This window comes from Oncorhynchus tshawytscha, linkage group LG19 (assembly GCF_018296145.1).
Source record: "Oncorhynchus tshawytscha isolate Ot180627B linkage group LG19, Otsh_v2.0, whole genome shotgun sequence".
Lineage (NCBI taxonomy): Eukaryota > Metazoa > Chordata > Actinopteri > Salmoniformes > Salmonidae > Oncorhynchus > Oncorhynchus tshawytscha.
In genome coordinates, this window is record NC_056447.1 from 20,625,223 (window position 1) to 20,649,574 (window position 24,352).

The window sequence follows — 24,352 nt, forward strand, 5'->3', positions numbered from 1 at the left end:
GTTCAGTAAGAGTATCAAGGATCAAGGTAAGACCCAGGTGCAGACTGTCAAAGTAGCAATGTTTATTGTAGCAAACAGGGGCAGACAAAGACAGGTCAAGGAAGGCAGGGGACGAAAATCCAGGGTAGGCAAAGGTACATGACGGCAAGCATACTCAGGGTCAGGGACAGGCAGGGTTCAGTAATCCAGAGGTGGAGCAAAGGTACATGACGGCAGGCAGGCCCAGGGTCAGGCAGAGAGGTCAGGCAGGCCGGTACAGGGTCAGGACAGGCAAAGGTTAAAACCGGGAGGGCCAGCAAAGAAAGGCTGGGAATCAATAGGACCTGACAGGAAACCGCTGGTAAGCTTGAACGAACAAGACGAACTGGCAACAAACAGACAGAGAACACAGGTATATATACACAGGGGATAAAAGGGAAGATGGGCAACACCTGCAGGGGGGTGGAGACAAACACAAGGACAGGTGAAACACTGCATCTCAATGCTAAAGGCGTCACTACAGACCCTTGTTTAATTCCAGGCTGAATCACAACCGGTGGTGATCGGGAGTCCCATAGGGTGGCTCAGTGTTGTCTGGGTTAGGGTTTGGCTAGGGTAGGCCATCATTGTAAATAATAATTTGTTCTTAACTGACTTGCCTAGTTAAATAAAGGTAAAACAAATAATTGTCTGATCTGATGTGATAGAGACATGGAGTGTAACAGTATGCCAATGTCAGTAGTTCTTAATGAAACCAATGGCCACCAACCATCAATTCTAAGGTCTTCTGAAGTGCACGTGACAGAAAGACATGGCTCTGCACAGCTACACCTTATGTCAGCTCAGCTGTAATAGATCACCTCTGTTGGGTGTTGGGTCCTGTCTCTTATTCCCTCTGTGACAACACCTGTCGTAGAGTATGCACGCAGAAAGGCCAACAGAGAATCTATCTTCTGCACTGTTAAATGTCAAGGTCATTGTAGTAGTTTCCCTAGATCATTTCATATGTTCTGTTATTGTTTTCCCTTGTAGTTTTTCAGAAATGCTGTACTCACAGTGTTTATTTTCGGAATATTTTACTTACGTGATTTGTTTTCATTTATTTCGGTTCTGTACTTTTAAAGAGGTGCATACATACTGTACAATCCTTCAATAATGTCTTCCTTTGCGTATTGAAGAACCAGCGTTTCAGCCTTCTTTACGGTTCTTAGATTTTTCCAGTTTTCCAGTCCGTCAGTCGGCACCTCGTCAACTATTAAGCTTTGAGTCCGCATCTTCCACCTTATCCCTTTCCATATGTAAAATCATCCCAATCAAATAATAATAATGCCACCTGTCTAACAAAGTTAGCCCTTCTCAGCACATATGGTATAGGCCGATATTTTCCCTGCCTGTTATCATACAGGAATTCTCTCAGCTATAAATGTCAAAGTCTGGGCCTGAATCGTGTAGGTGATCTATTCGCACCTCATCACCATGCCTGTTTAGGTGCTGTCTGTCTACAGAGATACCAAATAGCACCTTATTCCCTATGTAGTGCACTACCAGGGCCCATAGTAGTGCACTATATAATGAAAGGGTGCGATTTGGGACTTCTCTCTGGGGATTAGTGCCCCCCATACAGAAAGGCTGTCATCTGCTGCTGCTTTTAAACACAGCACCACAGCCCCTGCTGGGCTTGGGGCATTCGGTTTCCTGCACCTGGGCCTGCTGCAGTATTTGGGACCCACGCTGTGTTGTTGTGACCTAAGTGATCTCACCACCTAATTCATCCTCAAAATTAGACGTCTGAGTCAAAGCTCCCCAGCTGGGTCTTGGGAAATGCATTTGCATTGCCAGTCGAGAGCATGGTCACATAGTTAAATATAACAACAATGCCAATGACAGTTCTCTCGTTCAAGTTGCCACTCTACAGCCAACACTACAGAAAACAACAGCAGCAGCCTGGCTGAGGTTTTGACATAGTGTTGATCTCTTCTCCCCACAGAATGCAGGGGACATTGAGAGCACCCTCAATATCCTCAATGTGCTGGATGAGCTGCTTTCAGCTGGTGAGTCTCTGTTGTTGATTCAGATTCATAGTAATTCCATGCAGATAAAATGCTACGGTACGTCTACTCCCCCTAGAGAGCTACAGTCTACTACCCTTCTTTGGTTTAGTTGTGTGTGTGTGTCTGTGTGTGTGTCGTGTGTGTGTGTGTGTGTGTCTGTCTGTGTGTGTGTGTGTGTGTTTGTCTGTGTGTGTGTGTGTGTGTTCCAGGCACAGACAGACGGATCACCTACATGATCTCGAAGGGGGGCAGCGAGGCCCTCCTAAGCGCCCTGGTGACCACAGCCAGGACCTTCTCCCCCAACTTCACCATCCTCCTCCCCCTGCTGCACCTCCTGGCCAAGGTCGGACACAGAGGTGAGGCTCCAACTGACAGATCGGAGTGGAAATATAGTTTACAAGAACGTGAAGTGATACAATATTTGGAGATGTCATTATTTAGCTGTTGTCATGAAAGCACATGGCTATTTGTCTCAGTTATACTGCATGTTGTCGTAAGAGGTTGTCAAACGGTCTGTAGATCTCAACCTTTCAACACAGTGGGTAGCTTGATGATTTTCTTAGTTACCGTCTTAGAATGTCAACAGGAAGTGAGTCCACATAAAATAATGGAGATATCATGGCTTTCTCCTCCTTGGCCGAGGTGTCCGTCAGCTTTTAATAGAAAGGCCGACAGGTCCATCTGACTGTTATCCGTGTTATCCATTATCTTACAAAGCTTCACTGACATGGATGCATACCTTCATATCGTCACAAGGGGCATGTGGCCACTTGTATGAGTAGGAGAAGCTTTCTCCATTCATATACATTGCAATGTTCATTGTCACCCAAGCTAATGAAGGATTTATGGTAACCGGTATCAACAGCATCAGCTGGTTTCTAAAAACCCATTTTGGTATCAAGCTATTTTGACAAGAATGAGAAGCAATGGTCAATTTATATGGTGCTGTGCAATATAATCGATCAATGTGATTGTATTACTACTTGAATTAGATCCCACAACTCTTTACTTTCACACCTGCTTCATGATGTTACTGCTAAACAGCACATATAGTTGTATTGGTCTCACCTGCATTCCAGTAAAAGCCAAGCTTTGCCCTGTACTTCAGGGCCCGGTACAGCCAGTCATCTAATGGGTGCCTTTGACTGGACTCTTCACATTTAACGGCTGTCCTCCGATCACTAAAATGCCAGCTTTGAATGCTGATGCAATATCCAATAAAGCCAGTGACGCGTTTGAACGTTGGTCTAAGTGGTTTTTCCACTGTAATTGCTGTAATATTGTATCATAAACTAGGATTTGTGTGCCTGGTTAAGCATGGTTTGTGTGTCAGTGATTAGTAGAAAATCATACCAGATCTATTCCACTCCACAAACCGCCAGGCAATTCACATGTGTAAAAGCAGTGAGAAATCATTCAAGCAGATAGACAATCTAATAGCGTATTTGGATTGCATATCATTCAGTGAAAATATTGTCCTCGTGCGCCCAAGCAGCTGTTATTCATGAATTCATTTCATTATGGTGATTCACAATGAGAAGTGTTTTCTTCTTATTTTAAGTGGCGGATAAAATAAGCAAACCACATAGGCCTACAACTGTTTTAATTATACTAATCAAATCTTTATCTTCATTTGATCTGTTTTTCTACCTCATAGAATGTTTCATTTTCTCTGAAAAATAACTGTGCAAACATTTGCACTGGTGTAAACAGTGTCAGTGGGTGGTCAGTTATCATTAGATCTGAGGGTTACTGATTGCTTGTCTGTGGTGTTATGTGTGTCTCGATCAGACCGTCGTATTGGGATGAAGGCAGAGAAGGCGGAGGCTGTGCTGCCAACTCTGACTCTGCTGAAACAGAATGTAAAACACACCAGGAGGACGGCAGCCTGCCTTTGGGTCCTCCAGGTTTTCTGCTCCTCTGGTAGGTCAATAACCCCTTAAAGCTTCAATCACACTTCACTGCTTTGTCTGGTTTGTGATTTACTCTCAATGTCAACAGTATCCAGAATTAATACAAAGATCTCTATGGGACTCTGTGAGTTCAGGAAGTATGGAGGAGGTCTACATTCTGAAGAGGCGCCACATATTTGACTTGAGTGCAGATGTGCTGGTGCCCTTCATTTAGGATAGTAATTACGATTTAATGAAACCATACTGTATCCAAATATTGACCAGTGAAATGTGAAATGATGAAACAACATGGTCACAAGGTCTGATTTTTATGATGACTGTAAACTGTCAGTGAGTCGCTTATACTGTCGCTGGTGAAAGTCCAGACTCTCCACAATCTTCCAATTTTGCTGCCTTAAAATGTAATTATGAAAGGGATTCAATTAGAGTTTTCCCCTATCGATCTACCCAGCCTAATCCAAAGTGAAAGAAAAAGGATAGGACATTTTCCAAATTACTACAATATACAAAAGGAGGAACTATTGATTGCGTGTGTCTTCACACCCCAGGGTTAACACTTGGTGGAAGCACCTTTGGCAGCCATTGTAGCTGTGAGTCATTTTGAATTGGACTCTTGTTAGAATTGGACTCTTGTTAGAATTGGACTCTTGTTAGAATTGGACTCTTGTTAGAATTGAACTCTCGTTAGAATTGAACTCTTAAGGCAACATATGTCCTTTTATTCATCAAAATTGCTCAAGCTCAGTACATTTGGTTGGGAATTTAATGATGGATATATGTCTTTTTTAAAGTATTATGGTGGCAGCATCATGTTACGGGTATGCTTGTCATTGGCAGGGACTGGGGAGCTTGTCACGATCTAAATAAATATGGAAGGAGCAAAGCCCAGTAAAAAGATCAAGGAAGACCAGCCTCAGTCTTTTGAAACCCTGGGATGGAGTTGTATTTTTCAGCAAGACAATTACACAAATGTTCATGCCAAAGACACACCAGAATGGCTTTCCAAGAGGTGTTGAGCTTTCCTGAGTGGTCTCATCTCAGTCCTGACTTAAATGAGCTGAAAATCAGAGACAAGGTTTGCTGCCCATCGCTTATTCCCAACCAAATGTATAGAGCTTGAGCAATTTTTCAAAAACAATGGACATATGATGTCCTAAGAGTCTCACTCAGGAGAGGCTGTAGTGTCTTTGTAGTACTGCTAAAGGGCATAGGCCTACAGAATTAATCCCAGCTGTAATGGTGCTCCCACTAAGTATTAACTCTGGGCTGTGAAAACATGCATCCTCATTTTGTATTTCTTAATCATTTGGAAACATTATATCATTTTACTTTCAGTTTGAAAATGTGGACTAGGTTGTGTAGATTGATAGGAAAAAATAAAACCATTTCATCTCTTTTTGATAACATTTTAAGGCAGCAAATGTGAACACACTCTGCAAAAACTGGTTGAATCAACGTTGTTTCAACCCAAAGATTCAATGTGTTTATGCTGAACCAACTTGTAACCTAAATCCAATGGCGAGGTGACATTTTTGGTTGATTTCACTTTGAATTCACGTTTGTCGACAACCAAATGTAAATCCAAACTGGACGATGAACTGACATCTGTGCCCAGTGGGAAGATTCTCCAAGGGGTGTGTAGACTTTCAGTAGGCGCTGTAAATAGAACAGTTTTGTCAGTAAGCAAACCTAAATTATGTGGTGGAAGTTAGAATTTTGGTTGAAGTTGAAGTCTCTTGAAATTCCCATGAAGCCAGTAGATTTCCACTCTGGACTCGTAAGGAATTGAACAGGGAGAAACGTCATGAATTAGCACTAGCCATTGAATGCAATTATCAATGGCATTTATATTTCTTTCAGTCACCACAGCTACGCTGCTGGGACAAAACCGAGGCCTGGACGTTATATTCAGACTGATACCCCCTCACACTACGAGGCACAAACGCACCGTCAAGTGAGTATCGTATATCATGTCCACCTGTCATTGGCTGTGCCAGAGACATGCCACAGCTACAGCCAGAGCTCTACAGTATACCCACCGTTGGATTCTCTAAGCACTACACATATCACGGACGGATCAGATCGCACTGAAAATGAGACTAACCAAGTGCTGGGTGAATCAAATACTGTACTCTATATGATTTATAGCCCAAGATTTAACCATAAGTTCTGCTGAAGTGCTGTAAATTATTCTCTGTGGTTAGGCAATATTTAACAATCTTAGTGTCCTTATCAATAGGCTTTGGCCAAATAAATGATTTTCGCACGAGAGGTGTAATGTTTATTGAAGATTTACTCATGGTAAAAGTTTATTAATAATATCATGAATTTGGCATTCTATTTATAGGGCTAATGGTAACTACTTCTAATCTTCCGAAGATCCAATCAACCATGGATGAATGACAGTAAATCAGATGTCAACTTAGCGTTCATAAATGCAACTTAATTTCAAATGTACTTTCACATGTAGATTGTTGAAGAAAATGTATAGGAAGTACTTTAAATGATTCAATTTTATTTAGGTAGTATATGCAAAATTGTATGGAAGCTAATCAATGTCTAAATGTGCTGACATGATAGCTCAGCTGAATCGAGCGCAGTTTGTTTCCAAAGCTGAGCATGGTACTTGCTTCAGTTCCTTAGAAAACTATGCAGTTATTATTTTTTTAAATGTATTATTTCTTACATTGTTAGCCCAGAAGATCTCAAGTGTTATTACATACAGCCGGGAAGCACTATTGGATATAAAAGCAATGTCAACTTACCATCATTACGAACAGGAATACGTCTTTCCTGAAGTGGATCCTTTGTTCGGACCTCCACCCTGGACATGCGATCTTATCCCAGAGGCCGATCCAAAACAACGTGGTCGACGCAGGAGAGGCAGATGGAGCTGCCTACTGGTCAGACTCAGAAGGCGAGCACACCATCCACCGATTCGGAGCATATTACTGTCCAATCTCTAGATAACAAGATGCACGAAATTAGGGCACGAGTTGCCTTCCAGAGAGACATCAGAGATTGTAACATTCTCTGTTTCACGGAAACATGGCTCACTCGGGATATGTTGTCAGTACAGTCGGTACAGCCACCCGGTTTCTTCACGGATTGCACCATCAGGAATAAACATCTCTCTGGTAAGAAGAAGGGCGGGGGAGTATGCCTTATGATTGACGGCTCATGGTGTAATCACAATAACATACAGGAACTCAAGTCCTTTTGTTCACACAACCTAGAATTCCTTACAATCAAATACCGACCGCATTATCTTCCAAGATAATTCTCTTCGATTATAGTCACAGCTGTGTATATCCCCCCCAAGCAGATCCCTCGTCAGCCCTGAAAGAACTTCACTAGACTCTAGTAAACTGGAAACCATACATTCTGAGGCTGCATTATTGTAGCTGGGGATTTTAACAAAGCTAACCTAAGAACCATACTTCCTAAATTCTATCAGCATATCGAATGCGCGACAAGAGCTGGTAGCTTTCTGGATCATTGCTACTCAAACTTCTGCGACGCATACAAAGCCCTCCCCCGCCCTGCCTTCGGCAAATCTGACCATGACTCCGTTTTGTTGCTCCCAGCCTATAGACAGAAACTAAAACAGGAAACTCCCATGCTCAGGTCAATACAAAGCTGGTCTGACCAATCGGATTCCATGCTTCAAGATTGCTTCGATCACGTGGACTGGGATATGTTCCGGATAGCCTAAGACACTAACATTGATGTATACGCTGACTTGGTGAGAGAGTTTATTAGCAAGTGCATCGGAGATGTCACACCCTCTGTGTCCATTAAAACCTTCCCTAACCAGAAACCGTGGATTGATGGCAGCATTTGCACAAAACTGAAAGCGCAAACCACCACTTTTAATCATGGCAAGCGACCGTAAACACGACCGAATACAAACAAGGCAGCTATTCCCTCTGCAAGGCAATCAAACAAGCAAACCGTCAGTATAGAGACAAATTAGAGTCGCAATTCTATGGCTAAAACATGTATGTGGCAGGGTCTACAGTCAATCACGGATTACAAAAAGAAAACCAGCCCCGTCGCGGACACCGATGTCTTGCTCCCAGACAAATTAAACAACTTCTTTGCTTGCTTTGAGGACAATACAGTGTCACTGACACGGGCCGCTAACAAAGCCTGTGGGTTCTCCTTCTCCGTGGCCAACGTGAGTAAAACATTTAAACGTGTTAACCCTTGCAAGGCTGACGGCCCAGACGGCATACATAGCTGCATCCTCAGAACATGCGCAGACCAGCTGGCTGGTGTGTTTACGGACATATTCAACCAATTCCTATCCCAGTCTGTTTTCCCCACATGCTTCAAGATTGCCACCATTGTTCCTGTTCCCAAGAAAGCTAAGGTAACTGAACTAAATTACTATCACCCAATTGCACTCACTTTTGTCATCATAAAGTGCTTTGAGAGACGAGTCAAGGACCATATCACCTCCACCCTACCTGATACCCTAGACCCAATCCAATTTGCTGACCACCCCAATAGGTCCACTGACGATGCAATCGCCATCATACTGCACACTGCCCTATCCCATCTGGACAAGAGGAATACCTATGTAAGAATGCTGTTCTTTGACAACAGCTCAGCATTTAACACCATAGTACCCTCCAAACTCATCATTAAGCATGAGACCCTGTGCAACTGTGTCCTGGACTTTCTGACGGGCCGCCCCCAGGTGGTGAAGGTAGGAAACAACATCTCCACCCCGCTGATCCTCAACACTGGGGCCCCACAAGGGTGCGTTCTCAGCCCTCTCCTGTACTCCCTGTTCACCCATGACTGCATGGCCATGCACGCTTCCTACACAATCATCAAGTTTGCACACGACACTACAGTGGTAGGCCTGGTTACCAACAACGACGAGACAGCCTACAGGGAGGAGGTGAGGGCCCTCAGAGTGTGGTGTCAGGAAAATAACCACTCTCTCTGTGCCAACAAAACAAAGGAGATGATCAAGGACTTCAGGAAACAGCAGAGGGAGCACCCCCCCATCCACATCGACGGGACAGCAGTGGAGAAGGTGTAACATTTTAAGTTCCTCTGTGTATCACTGCCTGGTATGGCAATTGCACTGCCCTCAACCTCAAGGCTTTCCAGAGGGTAGTGCGGTGTGCACAACGCATCACCGGGGGCAAACTACCTGCCCTCCAGGACACCTACAGCACCCGATGTCACAGGAAGGCCAAAAAGATCATCAAGGACAACAGCCACCCGAGCCACTGCCTGTTCACCCCGCTATCATCCAGAAGGCGAGGTCAGTACAGGTGCATCAAAGCTGGGACCGAGAAGCTGAAAAACAGCTTCTATCTCAAGGCCATCAGACTTTTAAACAGCCATCACTAACATAGAGAGGCTGCTGCCAACATACAAACTCAAATCTATGGCCACTTAAATAAACAAACTTAATTAAGGTATCACTAGTCACTTTAAATAATGTCACTCGCATTAACATCTGCTAACCATGTGTATGTGACCAATAAAATTGGATTTGATTTGATACTTAGAGGTAGGCATCTGGACGGTAGACTTGTTCTCACTGCAGTGTATTACCCCTTGTATACCAGTAGGAGTCACTGTTCAGGCAGGAATCTATCGACACTTTTTATTACTTACTTCAATCTTTATTTGGGTTTATGGCATGATGTTGAAACAATGCTGTTGATTGAAAAATACCGTTTTACTGTCAGCATTGAACCAAGGTCAAATAAAATATGCCTAATCAAATATGAAATTTTTAAATAATTTAAATCACCCAATATACACTGAGTGTACAAAACATTAGGAACACCTTGCTAATATTGAGTTGCACCCCTTTTGCCCTCAGAACAGCCTCAATTCGTTGGGGCATGAACTCTACAAGGTGTTGAAAGCGTTCCACAGGGATGCTGGCCATGTTGACTACAATGCTTCCCACAGTTATGTCAAGTTGGCTGGATGTCTTTTGGGTGGTGGACCATTCTTGATACACACAGGGAAACTGTTGTGTGAAAAACCCAGCACCTTTGCAGTTCTTAACACTCAAACCAGTGCGCCTGTTACGTACTACCATACCCAGTTCAAAGGAACTTAAATCTTTTATCTTGTCCATTAACCCTTTGATTTACAAAGATACACAACCTATGTCTCAATGCTTAAAAATCCTTCTTTATCCTGTCTTCTCCCCTTCATCTACGGTACCGGAGCACTAAGTCTAGGACCAACAGGCTCCTTAACAAATCCAATGTATTGTCATCTTATCCAGAATGACATACAATAGTAATTAGGGTTAAGTGCCTTGTCCAAGGGGATATCTGCAGATATTTGACCTAGTCTGCTCAGGGATTCAAACCAGCAACCTTTCACTTACTGGCCCAACACTCTTAACCACTAGCCTACCTGCTGCCCCACATCACAATATGTTGACCAATTACGTTGAAACCACATTGATTAAACCAGTGTGCGCCCAGTGGGTCTAGTTCACAGATACTGCTATAAAATCACTCACTCTGTCATCACTTTGCATGACTGCAGACTATGGACCACCACTCAATTTCAACATGAACTTGCGTACTATACACACGTTTGAGTACAGTATACTTGGACAGTTTCAATTCCTAATTTATCTACGCTAACTGTGTCTTATGAGTTAACAAAGTATAGCCTCACTCAGGAGTACTGCTAAAGTGCATGGGCCTACTGTGGTGCCACCGTGAAGCCAAGAGCCCAAAACAGAAGGTGTGTTGTTGCTTATAGATTCAAACATTATTTTTGTCTTATATCAAAATAGTTTTACCCTCTACGAGCAAGAGAGGTTTTACATTTTCTAAAGACTGAATCCCTGAAAAAGCGAAACCTTTTTCGTGTCTGCACAAATTGAACAATTTGCATACGTTTGCCTGGCTCAGGTTTGTAATTAAATGTGTGCCTTAAAGCGAGAGTCCGCCGGGCAGAGGAGGAACTTGCTGAACCTGCATTCATCAAAACTTTCCACTGCAGCTCATTTAGAGGGAAGTAGGTTACTCATGTTTAATGGAGTTGGATCACGGCAGGGAGCATATGTATTGGCAGTCTCTTTCTGTGCAAAGTAAAATGGAAAGTAAATTGTTACCGCCTTTGGCTGCAGGGGGCGTATTTTGAACACCTGACATTCTCACTCAATTTGACATAATGTTATAATACTTTGCAAACACTAACGCACACAGTCAAACACATACACATGCAAGCGAACACACACAGGCCAAGCACAAACACAGGCACACAAGCGACAGTCACACGCACCCAGCCACACACACATTTGTTAGTAGTGCCTGCTATCAACAGTCCAGCACCAGAGATCCCTGCTCCCAGCTTGGATTCTGATGGGAATTCTGACACATGTAATTATTTGTTCACATGTTGGAATAGGAAGAAGCTTATCAGTCAAGTATGTAGTGAACTGGGCCTCATAGCCTTTCTCCAACATGGTATTGAAAACGCAATACATCCAGATTTCTCTTTTTGTTGCCTGTAGTGTTGACTGTGCACCATAAGCACTTTTTACCCATAGGGAGAGCCCCAGTGCTGTATGGCTGCATGGCAACCACATTACTGAGGGCTGACAATGTCACAGCCAGCTGGGTTTCAACACAACAAGCTGTAGTCGATGAGAGGCGATCCGCAGGGCTAACCTTTGGCTATGAGCTAAGCCTTAATATGACCAAGAAGCTTTTCAAGGACAAAATTAACAAGACTCTCTCCCCCTCTGAGGATCACCTCTGTGTGAGAGGGTGTGTGTGTGTGTGATCATGGATCTGTCCAGAGGCATGTTGTATTCCCCGTAGAAACAACAACAGCCACAGCTGTGAGGAACAACTTTATTATGACCCTTGTTCAAACAGGCTGAAATTAGTCCCATTTTTCATGTGATTTCGAGGTAGAAGAAATCGCCCGGATAATTCGTTTTCACCGCTCCGATCAGATATCCCCATGGGCTCTTTAATATACAGCACTGCTAGGTGCCTGTGTTAAACTGTTTCAGTTTGAGTCTGAGACAGGGAGACGGTGTGGCGTATTAGGAAAACTGAGAGCATGGTAACTGATTAATTTAATAGGCTACATATGACACACTGTGTGAATGGCATTGATGTGGACTCATCAGAGGGGAAGCACACACTGCTGATCCTTAATAATGGAACATGTCACAGGAGACGTGTCCTCTTAATGTGGATCAAAGACAATCAACAGACAACAATTCGCTGGCATGACATTTCCTGTGTCCCAGCGACGGCATGCAACACTGTTTTTTGTTTGGCTTGTTATGCCCTTCACCTCAGCTCTAGATCAACAGAACACAACCACTGCATCATCCTAATTCAGGGGGCTATACGTTAGGATTTATGTGGATGTAGAGAGAACCACATTCATAATTAATCTATGTTCACACTGTTGTGGCAGAATATATGTCTGCAACCCTGAATCAGCAGTTCTGTTGCTGGTAATAAATGCTTATGATTGCAGTGACAGGGATTTCGACATTACTAAAGCAGGTGCCTCTGTGCTTATGTAAACTATAAAATGCTGACTGGGATATTGGAGAGGTGCCCATCTTCTTGGTTTTATTCTGCAGAAGGAGAGCAGCCCCTTAATCACTGTTGTATGTAAAATGACTTCTCTTTTCTTTCGCAGGGCAGCAATCGATGCACTGGCAGCACTTTTATGTTCAAGTAAGTATTCTTCAGCCCCTCTCACTCATACCTTTTTCCCCTTTATAAACTCTTACCTTCCATACTAGCAGTCTGGAATAGTTCTATCCCAATCGACTGTGCTATTGGCTGTCTCAGATGATCTAGTTCAAGGCCATGGGAGTAATCAGGATCATAATGGGGAGGAATATTGAGTGGCATTTTGTGTTGGATAGCCTCGACTCCAGCCGGGTAATGTGTCAGATGATCTGTGCCACAGGCTTTGTTTTGACCACACAATGAATCTATTCTCTCGATATCAAACCCCTTAATTAACTGGTCAAACGTGGTCATTTTATCGAGTCTGTTTACGAGCCATTGTTGTTTTATAACTATTGATATTATGCAAGCATAGAAGCGTATACACAAAATATGGTTTAGTGATATAGGGAAGCCAGCTGTGAATTAGCTCAGTGCCATTTTGTACATAATTGTGATAATATTCCAGGCAATTTACTTTTTTCAAAATGATGAGCACACAGGAGACTGTTCTTCTGTAGTACCCAAGAAGTTGTCTTATGACCGGGGCTTGAATATGGATATGAAATGTATTACCAGTTTTAGCAATTCTACTAGCAGAGGCATTGGTGAAATATGCATATATGACAAGCAAAGCTATTGGGATCAAAATGAAGTCTTTTTCATTTTCACTTAGCTCACATCTTCTTGGGTGATAATAGTGCACATCCAATCTCCATGTCTGTGTTAGCCCTCAGAGTGATCATCTTCATGAAATTATTGAATTGATTTGTTGTCTTGCACCCCTTCCCAGTAGGATTCACTCAGTTGAAACACAATCACAGTCAGTATAGCATGATTACATAGAGGTTCTCCACAACTTTACAGCTTGTCAGACACTGATTTAATATCACATCTCCCTCACTGGATATTTGCTCATAACACAAGCTATATTAGCTATTGATATTGTAGTAAATGTTAAAAATCACGTTAATATTACTCCCTGTGTGCTTTAACAGAACCGTTATTTCCTTTAATCATCGACGGAAGCATTTTCCCCCCCCCTCCAACAAAATTAAGATTCTGTTTTCTCTGGGCATTCAAAATGCGTAAAGGCATGAAAAACACACAAGCTCAGCTATTAATCTGCCAGGGAGAGGTTGCTCAGCTCTGAGCTGTTTTAACAGCCAGGGAGAGGTGTTCTGGTCTACCTGTGGGTGGCAGTGTGACTCTGTGCCTCACTCAGCTCCTCAGCTCTCTCTTTGTGTATACAGGCTCTGCACCTGTTGATGCACTGCAGTTGCTGAACGATTCTACTTGTGAATAACATTAGGCTCCTGGTTCTCTCTGAAGCCTATTTTAAAGATGTGCGCCTAGGCGGGGATGGTGCAATTAATTCTCTTTCATTCAGCAGCAATTTCCAGTGTGCAGTCGCTGCTCTTTGTCTATGCAGTCCACAGGGAGCTTTATTACGCTTTGTGATGTTTTTTTTTGTTGACTTTCCTGGTTTCCTGTTCTCTCAAGGGGGATGTCAGAGGTAGTCGATAACCATCGAACAATTCACCTCCTTCTTCCTTGTATGGTTTGACGATCAATTGGCTGTGCATTTGAATTCAGTGCTACACATTTAGTTGTCGTAGGCTAGAATATATTTCTGTGTCAAAAGATGGCTTGACATGTGAAAAGGAATGTCCCAGATACATTTTCTTTTGCAGCTTTATTTTCAATGTTTTACCATTTCAACTAGGCTTGAGCTGCTTCCACTCTTACGCATAGTCTATGTGTTGATGTGGTATTTCTGGGCAGCTGTTATGACACAGTATCTCAATTCAAATTATACTCTCCCCATATGATTAGAAAACCAAACCTTTTATAAACCTTTCTAGGATAATGAGATAGGCCTACAGCAAGACATATTGCTTGCATACATACCTGTCCCTGTGGCTGTGATTGGAGTTATGTGAATTAGCTTTGTTGTATGCAGTACCTACCTATCCGCTCCTATACATCTGCATGTATTTCACCCCAAGTGGATCTCTTGTCCCATGGGAGAGCAAAGAAAAACCATTTCAGAAAGCTGTGTTTGGCAGAGGGCTAGATCGAGGTGATAGGAGGGAGAGAGAGTTGGAAAGGGGATACCTAGTCAGTTGCACAACTGAAATGTGTCTTCCACATTTAACCCAACCCCTCTGAATCCGAGAGGTGTGAAGCCTGCCTTACTCTACATCATTTTCACCCAGGGAGCTGTTGTTGTTCAGGGTTAGCTGCCTTGCTCAAGGGTAGAACAAAACATTTGTCCACCTTTGCTGACTTAGGTATTTGAACCCACAACCTTTTGGTTACTGTCTCAAAGCTCTTAGCTGCTAGGCTACCTGCTCGCCAGAGTGAGATACAGAGAGAGAGAGGGGGGAGCTCTTGCACTAGTGAGAGAATCCCCAGTCCTTTCCCATTTGTTTCCATACTCACGCTACACTCCATCTCCTGTGATCATCTGTTAGACACTGTAGTGGGGAGATGCACTTGAGCACTTCCCATGCTGCCCCAGTCCAGCATACGTCACAGTACCCATGTCAGGTTGACCTTCAACGCTAGCTGAGTCCTCTGTGGACTACTGCAGTGGCACTGTAGATTCTCTATCAGTGTAGCTCTGGCTCTGGCATTGGTATTGGCCAGGCCCCAGTTTCCTCATCAGATACAAGGATGCATTCTGTTACAAGATCAGCAAGCTGTGTCAATGGGAGTATACACATTGTCCTCCCCTTCACTGAACACTAGAAAGGCTCACGGCCATTGTGAATAGTAGATGTACTTACGCTTCTGTTTATACCATCCAGACTGAACACGCAGCTAGCTACAGTAACTAAACAAAACCAGAGTATTGCTATATAGCTTGTGCCTTTAAACTTAGATTACGAATAAAATGTTCATTCCACAAGTGCTGGCTAGACTAACAGCCTTTCCTTCAATTATGTAGCCGTTGTAGCACTCACTAGACCTTAATTATCATACCAGTTGGATTTCTTACCATATTCTTCATCTTAACGAGTTGTTCTACCCAGTGCTATCGTCACGGAGCCTACATGCATTGTAACACAAACTGCCCTCGTCTCATTGAGTTTCTCATCTCATCCCCTTTGAAGCAGTCTTCCTGCATTTCACATCTATTCTCCCCCCCCCAAAAAATGCATCATTATGACATCGAACGCCATGTGTTTTTATCGGACTTCGACACTTCAGTTCATTATACTATTGTTCATTTGGCCTCTCAGTGCCAAGATGATGCATGCGCTTATTGTGTTATTTGGATAAAAGCACGGTGAAGCATGACACGGAGGAAAAAAGCGCCAGCCGGCATCAATTTGAATATGAATAGCTAATACAGCTGCTTGTAGTGAACATTTACCCAGACTCAGAGAGTAAACAGACAAGAGACAAAATGGAAATGCAACACAGCTTTTTCTATAACACTAAGGTGGTGTCTAATACCTAAATTGATGCAAAGGTCACGTGTGAATAAATATTTGAAAAAGGTTTTCAAACTCCCTCAATACTTTGAATCCATTTAGCAGTCAAGCCTATCTGGAGGACATATGATGGATACTATGTTTTGCCTTCTGTTAGGCCTTGCCAAATTATAACTGAAGAGAAGTAGAGGGGCTTCAGAGAGGTAGTTAAGTGATGCCAACAGGAGGAAGTGCTTCACGTTTCAAGTTTATTTCATTCTGTTGTGTTTCATTGTAATGAGGCTGGAAATGAGGACACTTGGGTGTTTCTACTGCTATTAAACCAGGTAGAAAAATCTCTAGAGAGCTGTGATAAAAGCTTACCCTGCAGATACTGAATGCAATAGTATGTATTTTTCCAACCATGACATCTCACGCTGTGTGTTATGCAGTATTCCACATCTTCCAAGAAAGACAGTTCTCTATGTCAAAGTAATAACACTCATTGGCCATAGGATGAAGATCCTTGACATTACCGCAGTGGGCTTGATAAATAGGCCAAGAATGCATTGTTAAGCATAGCTGCTCAATAAATATAGACTATAGTACAACTACAGTGCATTCGGAAAGTATTCAGACCCTTTGACTTTCTCCACATTTTGTTATGTTTACAGCCTTATTCTGAAATGGATTCAATTGTTTCCCCCCCCCCCTCATCAATCTACACACAATACCCCATAATTGCATTTTTGCAAATCTTTAAAATAAAAACCCAGAAATATCACATTTACATAAGTAAGTAACTTTGTAAGTAGGTAACCTCTTCTTGGGTATGACGCTACAAGCTTGGCACACCTGTATTTGGGGAGTTTTTCTCATTCTTCTCTGCAGATTCTCTCAAGATCTGTCATGTTAGAAGGGGAGCGTTGCTGAACAGCTATTTTCAGGTCTCTCCAGAGATGTTTGATCGGGTTCAAGTCCGAGCTCTGGCTAGGCCATTCAAGGACATTCAGAGACTTGTCCCGAAGCCACTCCTGCGTTGTCTTGTCTTTGTGCTTAGGGTCATTGTCCTGTTGGAAGGTGAACTTTCACCCCAGTCTGAGGTCCTGAGCACTCTGGATCAGGTTTTCATCAAGGGTCTCTCTGTACTTTGTTCCGTTAGTCTCACAGTTCCTGCCTCTGAAAAACATCCCCACAGCATGATTCTGCCACCACCATGCTTCACCGTAGGAATGGTGCCAGATTTCAGGCCTGGCATTCAGCCCAAAGAGTTCAATCTTGGTTTCATCAGACCAGAGAATCTTGTTTCTCATGGTCTGAGAATGTTTAGGTGCCTTTTGGCAAACTCCAAGCGGGCTGCCATTTACTGAGGAGTGGCTTCCGTCTGGTCACTCTACCTTAAAGGCCTGATTGGTGGAGTGCTGCAGAGATGGTTATCCTTCTGGAAGGTTCTCCCATCTCCACAGAGGAACTCTGGAGCTCTGTCAGAGTGACCATTGTGTTCTTGGTCACCTCCCCGACCAAGGCCCTTCTCCCCCGATTGCTCAGTTTGGCTAGGCAGCCAGCTCTAGGAAGAGTTTGTTGATTCCAAACCTCTTGCGTTTAATAATGATGGAGGCCACTGTGTTCGTGTGTACCGTCAATGCTACAGATCCGTGCCTCGATACATTGCTGTCACGGAGGTCTATGGACAATTCCTTTGACCTCATGGCTTGGTTTTTATCTCTGACATGCACTGTCAACCGTAGGACCTTATATAGACAGGTGTGTGCCTTTCCAAATCATGTCCAATCAATTGAATTTACCCCAGGTGGAATCTAATCCAGTTGTAGAAACACCTCAAGGATGATCAATGGAAACAGGATGCACCTGAGCTCAATTTCAAGTCTCATAGCATAGGTTTTGAATACTTATGTAAACAAGGTATTTCAGTTTTCTTTTTATATACATTTGCAAAAAATTCTACCAACCTGTTTTCGCTTTGTCATTATCTGGTATTGTGCATAGAATGATGAAGGAAAAAAAGTATTTATCCATTTTAGAAAAAGGCTGAAACCTAATAAAATGTGGAAAAAGGGAAGGGGTCGGAATACTTTCCGAATGCACTGTATTTAAATAAATCAAATCTAAATGTATTGGTCGCTTACGCAGATTTTCAGACGTCATCCCATGTCCAGCGAAATGCTTGTGTTTCTAGCTCCAACAGTACACTAATATCAAGCAATACAATAATAATACACACATAAGAGTTATCAGAATGAGCAATGTCAGAGTCCAGAGTATACACTGCACAAAACATTAAGAACACCTTCCTAATATTGAGTTGCACCCCCCTCCTTTCGCCCTCAGAACAGTTTCAATTCGTCAGGGCATGGACTCGACAAGGTGTCCAAAATTTTCCACATGAATGCTGGTTTTGTTGATTTTAATACTTCCCACAGTTGTGTCAAGTTGGCTGGATGCCCTTTGGGTGGTGGACCATTCTTGATACACATGGGAAACTGTTGAGCGTGAAAAACCCAGCAGTGTTGCAGTTCTTGACACAAACCAGTGCGCCTGGTACCTACTACCATACCCCGTTCAAAGGTACTTCAATCTTTTGTCTTTCCCATTCACCCTCTGAATGGCACACATACACGACTCAATTGTCTCAAGGCTTAAAAATCCTTTTTTAACTTGTCTCCTCTCCTTCATCTAAACTGATCATAGTTTTTAATTTATTTAACAGGTGACATCAGTAAGGCATCATAGCTTTCACCTGGATTCACCTGGTCAGTTTATGTCATGGAAAGAGTTTGTGTGTGACTGTGTGTGTGTGTGTGTGTGTGTTTGTGCATATATATATTTAATTAGAGTGTATAGATATTATGGACAGTATATGAATGGAAAAGGTGTGTACAGCAGTAGTTATATAGATTTAGCCTTGACTAGAATACAGTATATACATATAAAGTGGGTAATACAGAATGTAAACATGATTACAGTGAGCCCCCACAAAAAGGCCCTTTATAATAAAGCCATAATAACATTTGTGATGAGGCATAGGCTACAGTTGAGCAGAAGTGTTTTTAGCATTTCCACACATGGGGAACATTTGTTTGCAGGGTCATAACAGAAAGCATTAGCTGAATCTTTTTTGTTTCTACATACTGACCGGAATGAGTGGCTACACTGACACTGACAAACTGAGTTCAATCTGGTCTTGAATTCAAACAAACAACAGCCCGGGCCAATGAGGTGACATACAGATTATAGAATATTAGGAGGTAATATATATATATATATTATAGGCTACAGTAGGCTACTAAATACAAGTTCCAGTGGCAGACTGATTCACCCAACGATGAAGATGAAGCCATACTGCAGGATACTACTCACGGTGATGGCAGATGCGCTCCTCTTGGCAATAGCCTATTTCATGATGAGCTACTTTGAAAAACAGTGCTGCTATTCGCCAACAATGTCTGTATTTAAACATTTGCAAAAGGCAAACAGACAGCCGCAATCAACCATAGAAAAGTAATGTATAGATGACAGTTCCCATTGAAGTTAGGACTGGCAGCTATATTGCTATCATACCCATGAGTGAGAGGTTCCAAAATCCTTCCATGGATTATATGTCTATCGGCACAATGCTACAAACTGTATATTTGGTGCGCATGCTGCCCAAATTGCAGCCTTCCTGACTATAGGCAACCGGTAAGTGACAAAATAAATAACAATAAAAATAAGAATAAAAATACACTATATATACAAAAGTATATAATCAAATTAGTTGATTTGGCTATTTTAGCCACACTTGTTGCTGACAGATGTATAAAATCGAGCACACAGCCAATGAAATCTCCATAGACGAACATTGGCAGTAGAATGGCCTTACTGAAGAGCTCAGTGACTATCAATGTGGCAACGTCATAGGATACCACCTTTCCAACCAGTCAGTTTGTCAAATTTCTGCCCAGATTGAGCTGCCCCGGTCAGCTGTAAGTGCTGTTATTGTGAAGCGGATAAGTCTAAAAGCAACAACGGCTCAGCCGCGAAGTGGTAGGCCACACAAGCTCACAGAAGCTCACAGACCGCTGAGTGCTGAAACTTGCCAAAAATATGTGGACACCTGCTGGTCAAACATCTCATTCCACAATCATGGGCATTAATATGGAGTTGGTCCCCCCTTTGCTGCTTTAACACTAGATGTTGGAACATTGCTGCGGGGACTTGCTTGCATTCAGCCACAAGTGTATTAGTAAGGTCGGGCACTGATGTTGGGCGATTAGGCCTGGCTCACAGTCGGTGTTCCAATTCCTCCCAAAGGTGTTCGATGGAGTTGTGGTCACAGCTCTGTGCAGGCCAGTCAAGTTCTTCCATAATGTCATTGTATGCTGTAGGGTTAAGATTTCCCTTCACTGGAACCAAGGGGCCTAGCCTGAACCATGAAAACAGCCCCAGACCATTATTCCTCCTCCACCAAACTTTACAGTTGGCACTATGCATTCAGGCATGTAGTGTTCTCCTGACATCCGCTAAACCCAGATTAGTCGGTCAGATGGTCAAGCATGATTCATCATTCCAGAGAACGTGTTTTCACTGCTCCAGGTTCCAATTGTGGCGAGCTTTACACCATTCCAGCCGACATTTCGCATTGCACATGGGGATCTTAGGAATGTGTGGGGCTGCTTGGCCATGGAAACCCATTTCGGGAAGGTCCCGACTAACTGTTCTTGTGCTGATGTTGCTTCCAGAGGCAGTTTGGAACCTCTGTAGTGAGTGTTGCAACCGCGGAACTCTGCCTAGAAGTCGCCTCTTCACCGTTGACTTGGGGCCTGACACTATTTAATGAAGCTGCCAGTTAAGGACTTGTGAGGCGTCTGTTTCTCAAACTAGACACTCTAATGTACTTGTCCTCTTGCTCAGTTGTGCACCGGGGCCTCCCACTCCTCTTTCTATTCTGGTTAGAGAGTCCGTTTACACTGTTCTGTGAAGGGAGTAGTGCACAGCGTTGTACGAGATCTTCAGTTTCTTGTCAATTTCTCGCATGGAATAGCCTTCATTTCTCAGAACAAGAATGGACTGACTAGTTTCAGAATAAAGGTCTTTGTTTCTGGCAATTTTGAGCCTGTAATCGAACCCACAAATGCTGATGCTCCAGATGCTCAACTAGTCTAAAGAAGGCCAGTTTTATTGCTTCTTTAATCAGGATAACAGTTTTCAGCTGTGCTAACATAATTGCAAAAGGGTTTTCTAATGATCAATTAGCCTTTAAAATGATAAACTTGGATTAGCTAACACAACGTGCCATTGGAAGACAGGAGTGATGGTTGCTCATCATGGGCCTCTGTACGCCTATGTAGATATTCCATAAAATCTTCCAGCTACAATAGTCATTTACAACATTAACAATGTCTACACTGTATTTCTGATCAATTTGATGTTATTTTAATGGGGGAAAAATGTTTTTCTTTCAAAAACAAGGACATTTCTAAGTGTCCCCAAACGTTTGAAAGGTAGTGTATACTTTATTTTTTTTAAATGTGCTTTCTCTTGGGCTCCCCACTGGCCTGGGCCCAGGACCTTTAGCCCCGATAAGCTCCCACATTAACACGGCCCTGGGTAGAGTACCTAGTGGTGATGACTATTTCAATGTCCACAAAGCAGTAGTTATATAGCAGGGCAGAGACGTAACCCTTGGCCACAGTAGTGATCTCTAAGGAAAGGTAGGTCGAGCCACAGCCTGTTCAACCTGCTACCATCCAGAAGGCGAGGTCAGTACAGGTGCATCAACGCTGGGACAGAGAGACTGAGAAACAGCTTCTATCTCCAGGCCTTCAGACTGTTAAACCATTTTCATATCTTTCTTTCAGAGGCCAATGTCAGGGCCGCTGTGGCTAAGGGTTACGTGTCTGCCCTGTTGAAGCTGTATGAGGACTGGCATAACAAGGACCCGGACCATGAGACCATCCCCATCCGCCTGGCCCTGCTCCATTGCCTGCACCAGACCACCCACTGCAGTGCTGGCCGGGACGCTCTGGTGGCGCAGGGGGGCATCAGCCTCCTCTACCACACCACACAGGTATACCCACACATAGCTTCACATTCTACCAGTCACTCTTATAAGCCATAATTAATATCCCTTACTTTAATTGCTTTTTTTTACTCCTTTGTAATTTCTCAGATCTAATTGCTTTAATGATAATGTTTTTTTAATAATTGGAGTTGGTATTGCCTGGCAATTCGGATTGCCCTCGCCAAGTTATTTGAGTATAATACAGAGCTTGATTGTAATGCTGGATAATGCATGCTAATGTGGGTTAAAAAAATCCTAAATATATGTAGGAGGTGGCTGTATTTCTGTTTGTGTTGCTGTTTTGAAGACCTGCCTGGCCAGTAACGGTCTGGAATCTCTGGTGGAGCCTGCTGTCCAGCTGATGAGGAAGTGCTATCCTAAATGTCCCCTGCCTCTGACCTCGGATCAGAGTGTTTATACCTTCCCCCTGCCTGGGAGGCCTACTGACACTGCTCCAGGACCCCAAGGTATTGTTTGCCTATCTCTGTTTTCATCTTCTCTCTCTCTCTCTCTCTCTCTCTCTCTGCTTCTGTTTCTCTCTCTGTCTCACACTCTCTGGGATACTATACTGGGAGGCGTGTGATGTTTAAAATGTTGATGTAACTGCGAGAATATGATGAGCGACATTATCCCACTGTGAACACACTGGCAGTGGTCGGCAGTGATAAAGTCTTCCTGCCATGTTTGTCATTCAGCGAGCATAGGCTTGGTTACCGTGGCAACCCTGGGTCTCTGAGGCAGACTCTTTAGATGCCCACCTCATTTCTCTTAGTGATGAGGCACACTTCATCGGATCTGCCTATAAGCAGGCGGCAGTGAAACTCTGTGAGAACAGGATGGAGCACAGGATGATCCATCCACAGGAAAGAATAGGCATGCGCCATGCATTAATGTATGATGGTACGTGTTGCTGAACTACAAACTGGTACGTGCTCTTACAATGTGAGAAAAATCGGAAAAGCCTTTGAAGATCTATATATACAGGGACCAACAGGGACATATTTGACAGTTTTCGAAATGGGATACTGTCTGCAGCGCCGCACATCAACATGATCCGCCTGCAACGATGAAATGGAGTGTCTCTCCGGTGAAATCAACGGGGACACACCTCTAAAATCTGCTAGAGGGCAATGGTTCCTTTAAGACCCCTGCAGCTACCGATGTCACACGGCCCTCTCAGTAATGACCCTCCAAATTGAAATACCTTGATATGGCCGCCGTTGCTACGAGGCAGATTTCATTTTGCCATGTTCCTAGCTCATTCTGGTGCATTCTTTTCATCTGTCTGCTGAGATAGCCCTGACTTCACCTCTCTCATCTGCCAGTCCAGTTAGCAGACTAGAACATCAGGCTGACAGGTCTACAGAAACAAAAGAAGATCAAGTTTTTGCGTTTTAAGTTCAGGCACATTGCTGTAATATCCACATGAGACAGACGTGATTGGACTTTGTAGGGTATAGAAGATACAGGAACACATCGAAGCTGTCATAGGTTTTTGTTTGTTTTGATCCCTGCCACACGTCTGTACTGTGCATTTCACATATTAGTCATGCACAAATACATCACATGTCAGACAGGAACAGATTTCTCGCGGACCAGTTTGTTTTGATCCAACACAAATAGTGCAAAAGCCTTTGACATTTACGTCTTTGTGTCTTTTCTTTTCCCTAGATGTCAGCTTCGAAGATGATAGTGACGACGACATTGAAAATGAAGAGGCTGACTGCGGCAAGGAATATGTGAGTGATTTGTGATCCTCGCTCGGAGGCAATACACACATGCACACGGCAGTCATGCGCACACATACACACATGCAAACACTCACTCACCCAGTCACACTCGCACAGACGCAATCTGACACATGCAATTTTCCTCTGTAATTTCTCCTAAATGAGTAAATGGGAGTATATTTGACTGATCCGTTACTTTGTGAAAAGGAAGACGATCTGTGCGTGCCGTGAGCTTGACGTGAAGTGCTTCCTGCCTTCACGTTACTTCAATAACAGGACCTCTGATGGAGGCAGAAATCAATGCCACCTCGCTGCTTTCGTTCAAACCCCCAGTGTTCGATCTGGAGCGTGAAGTCCCGAGCTCTGCTCGTCGGCTAACTGGCGGTGCCAAAAGCCCTGGTCCTCCTTAGAAATGTAAATAACGATTGCCAGAATAAATTGACGGCCGTTTTGGGGATCTAAAATGTGTTAGATCACCCAAGGTGAAT

General features: G+C 43.3%; 1 protein-coding gene across 1 annotated transcript in view; it reads left to right on the forward strand.

The window, feature by feature from the left end:
• LOC112218428 (cytosolic carboxypeptidase 4) overlaps nucleotides 1-24,352 on the forward strand; it is a 150,022-nt gene that overhangs the window by 17,350 nt on the left and 108,320 nt on the right. The window contains exons 3-10 of the mRNA XM_024379212.2: nucleotides 1,967-2,030; nucleotides 2,240-2,386; nucleotides 3,822-3,953; nucleotides 5,804-5,897; nucleotides 12,617-12,654; nucleotides 21,932-22,140; nucleotides 22,442-22,601; nucleotides 23,806-23,873. Coding sequence (XP_024234980.1) covers nucleotides 1,967-2,030; nucleotides 2,240-2,386; nucleotides 3,822-3,953; nucleotides 5,804-5,897; nucleotides 12,617-12,654; nucleotides 21,932-22,140; nucleotides 22,442-22,601; nucleotides 23,806-23,873 — 912 coding nt within the window. The remainder of the gene's footprint in view (nucleotides 1-1,966; nucleotides 2,031-2,239; nucleotides 2,387-3,821; nucleotides 3,954-5,803; nucleotides 5,898-12,616; nucleotides 12,655-21,931; nucleotides 22,141-22,441; nucleotides 22,602-23,805; nucleotides 23,874-24,352) is intronic.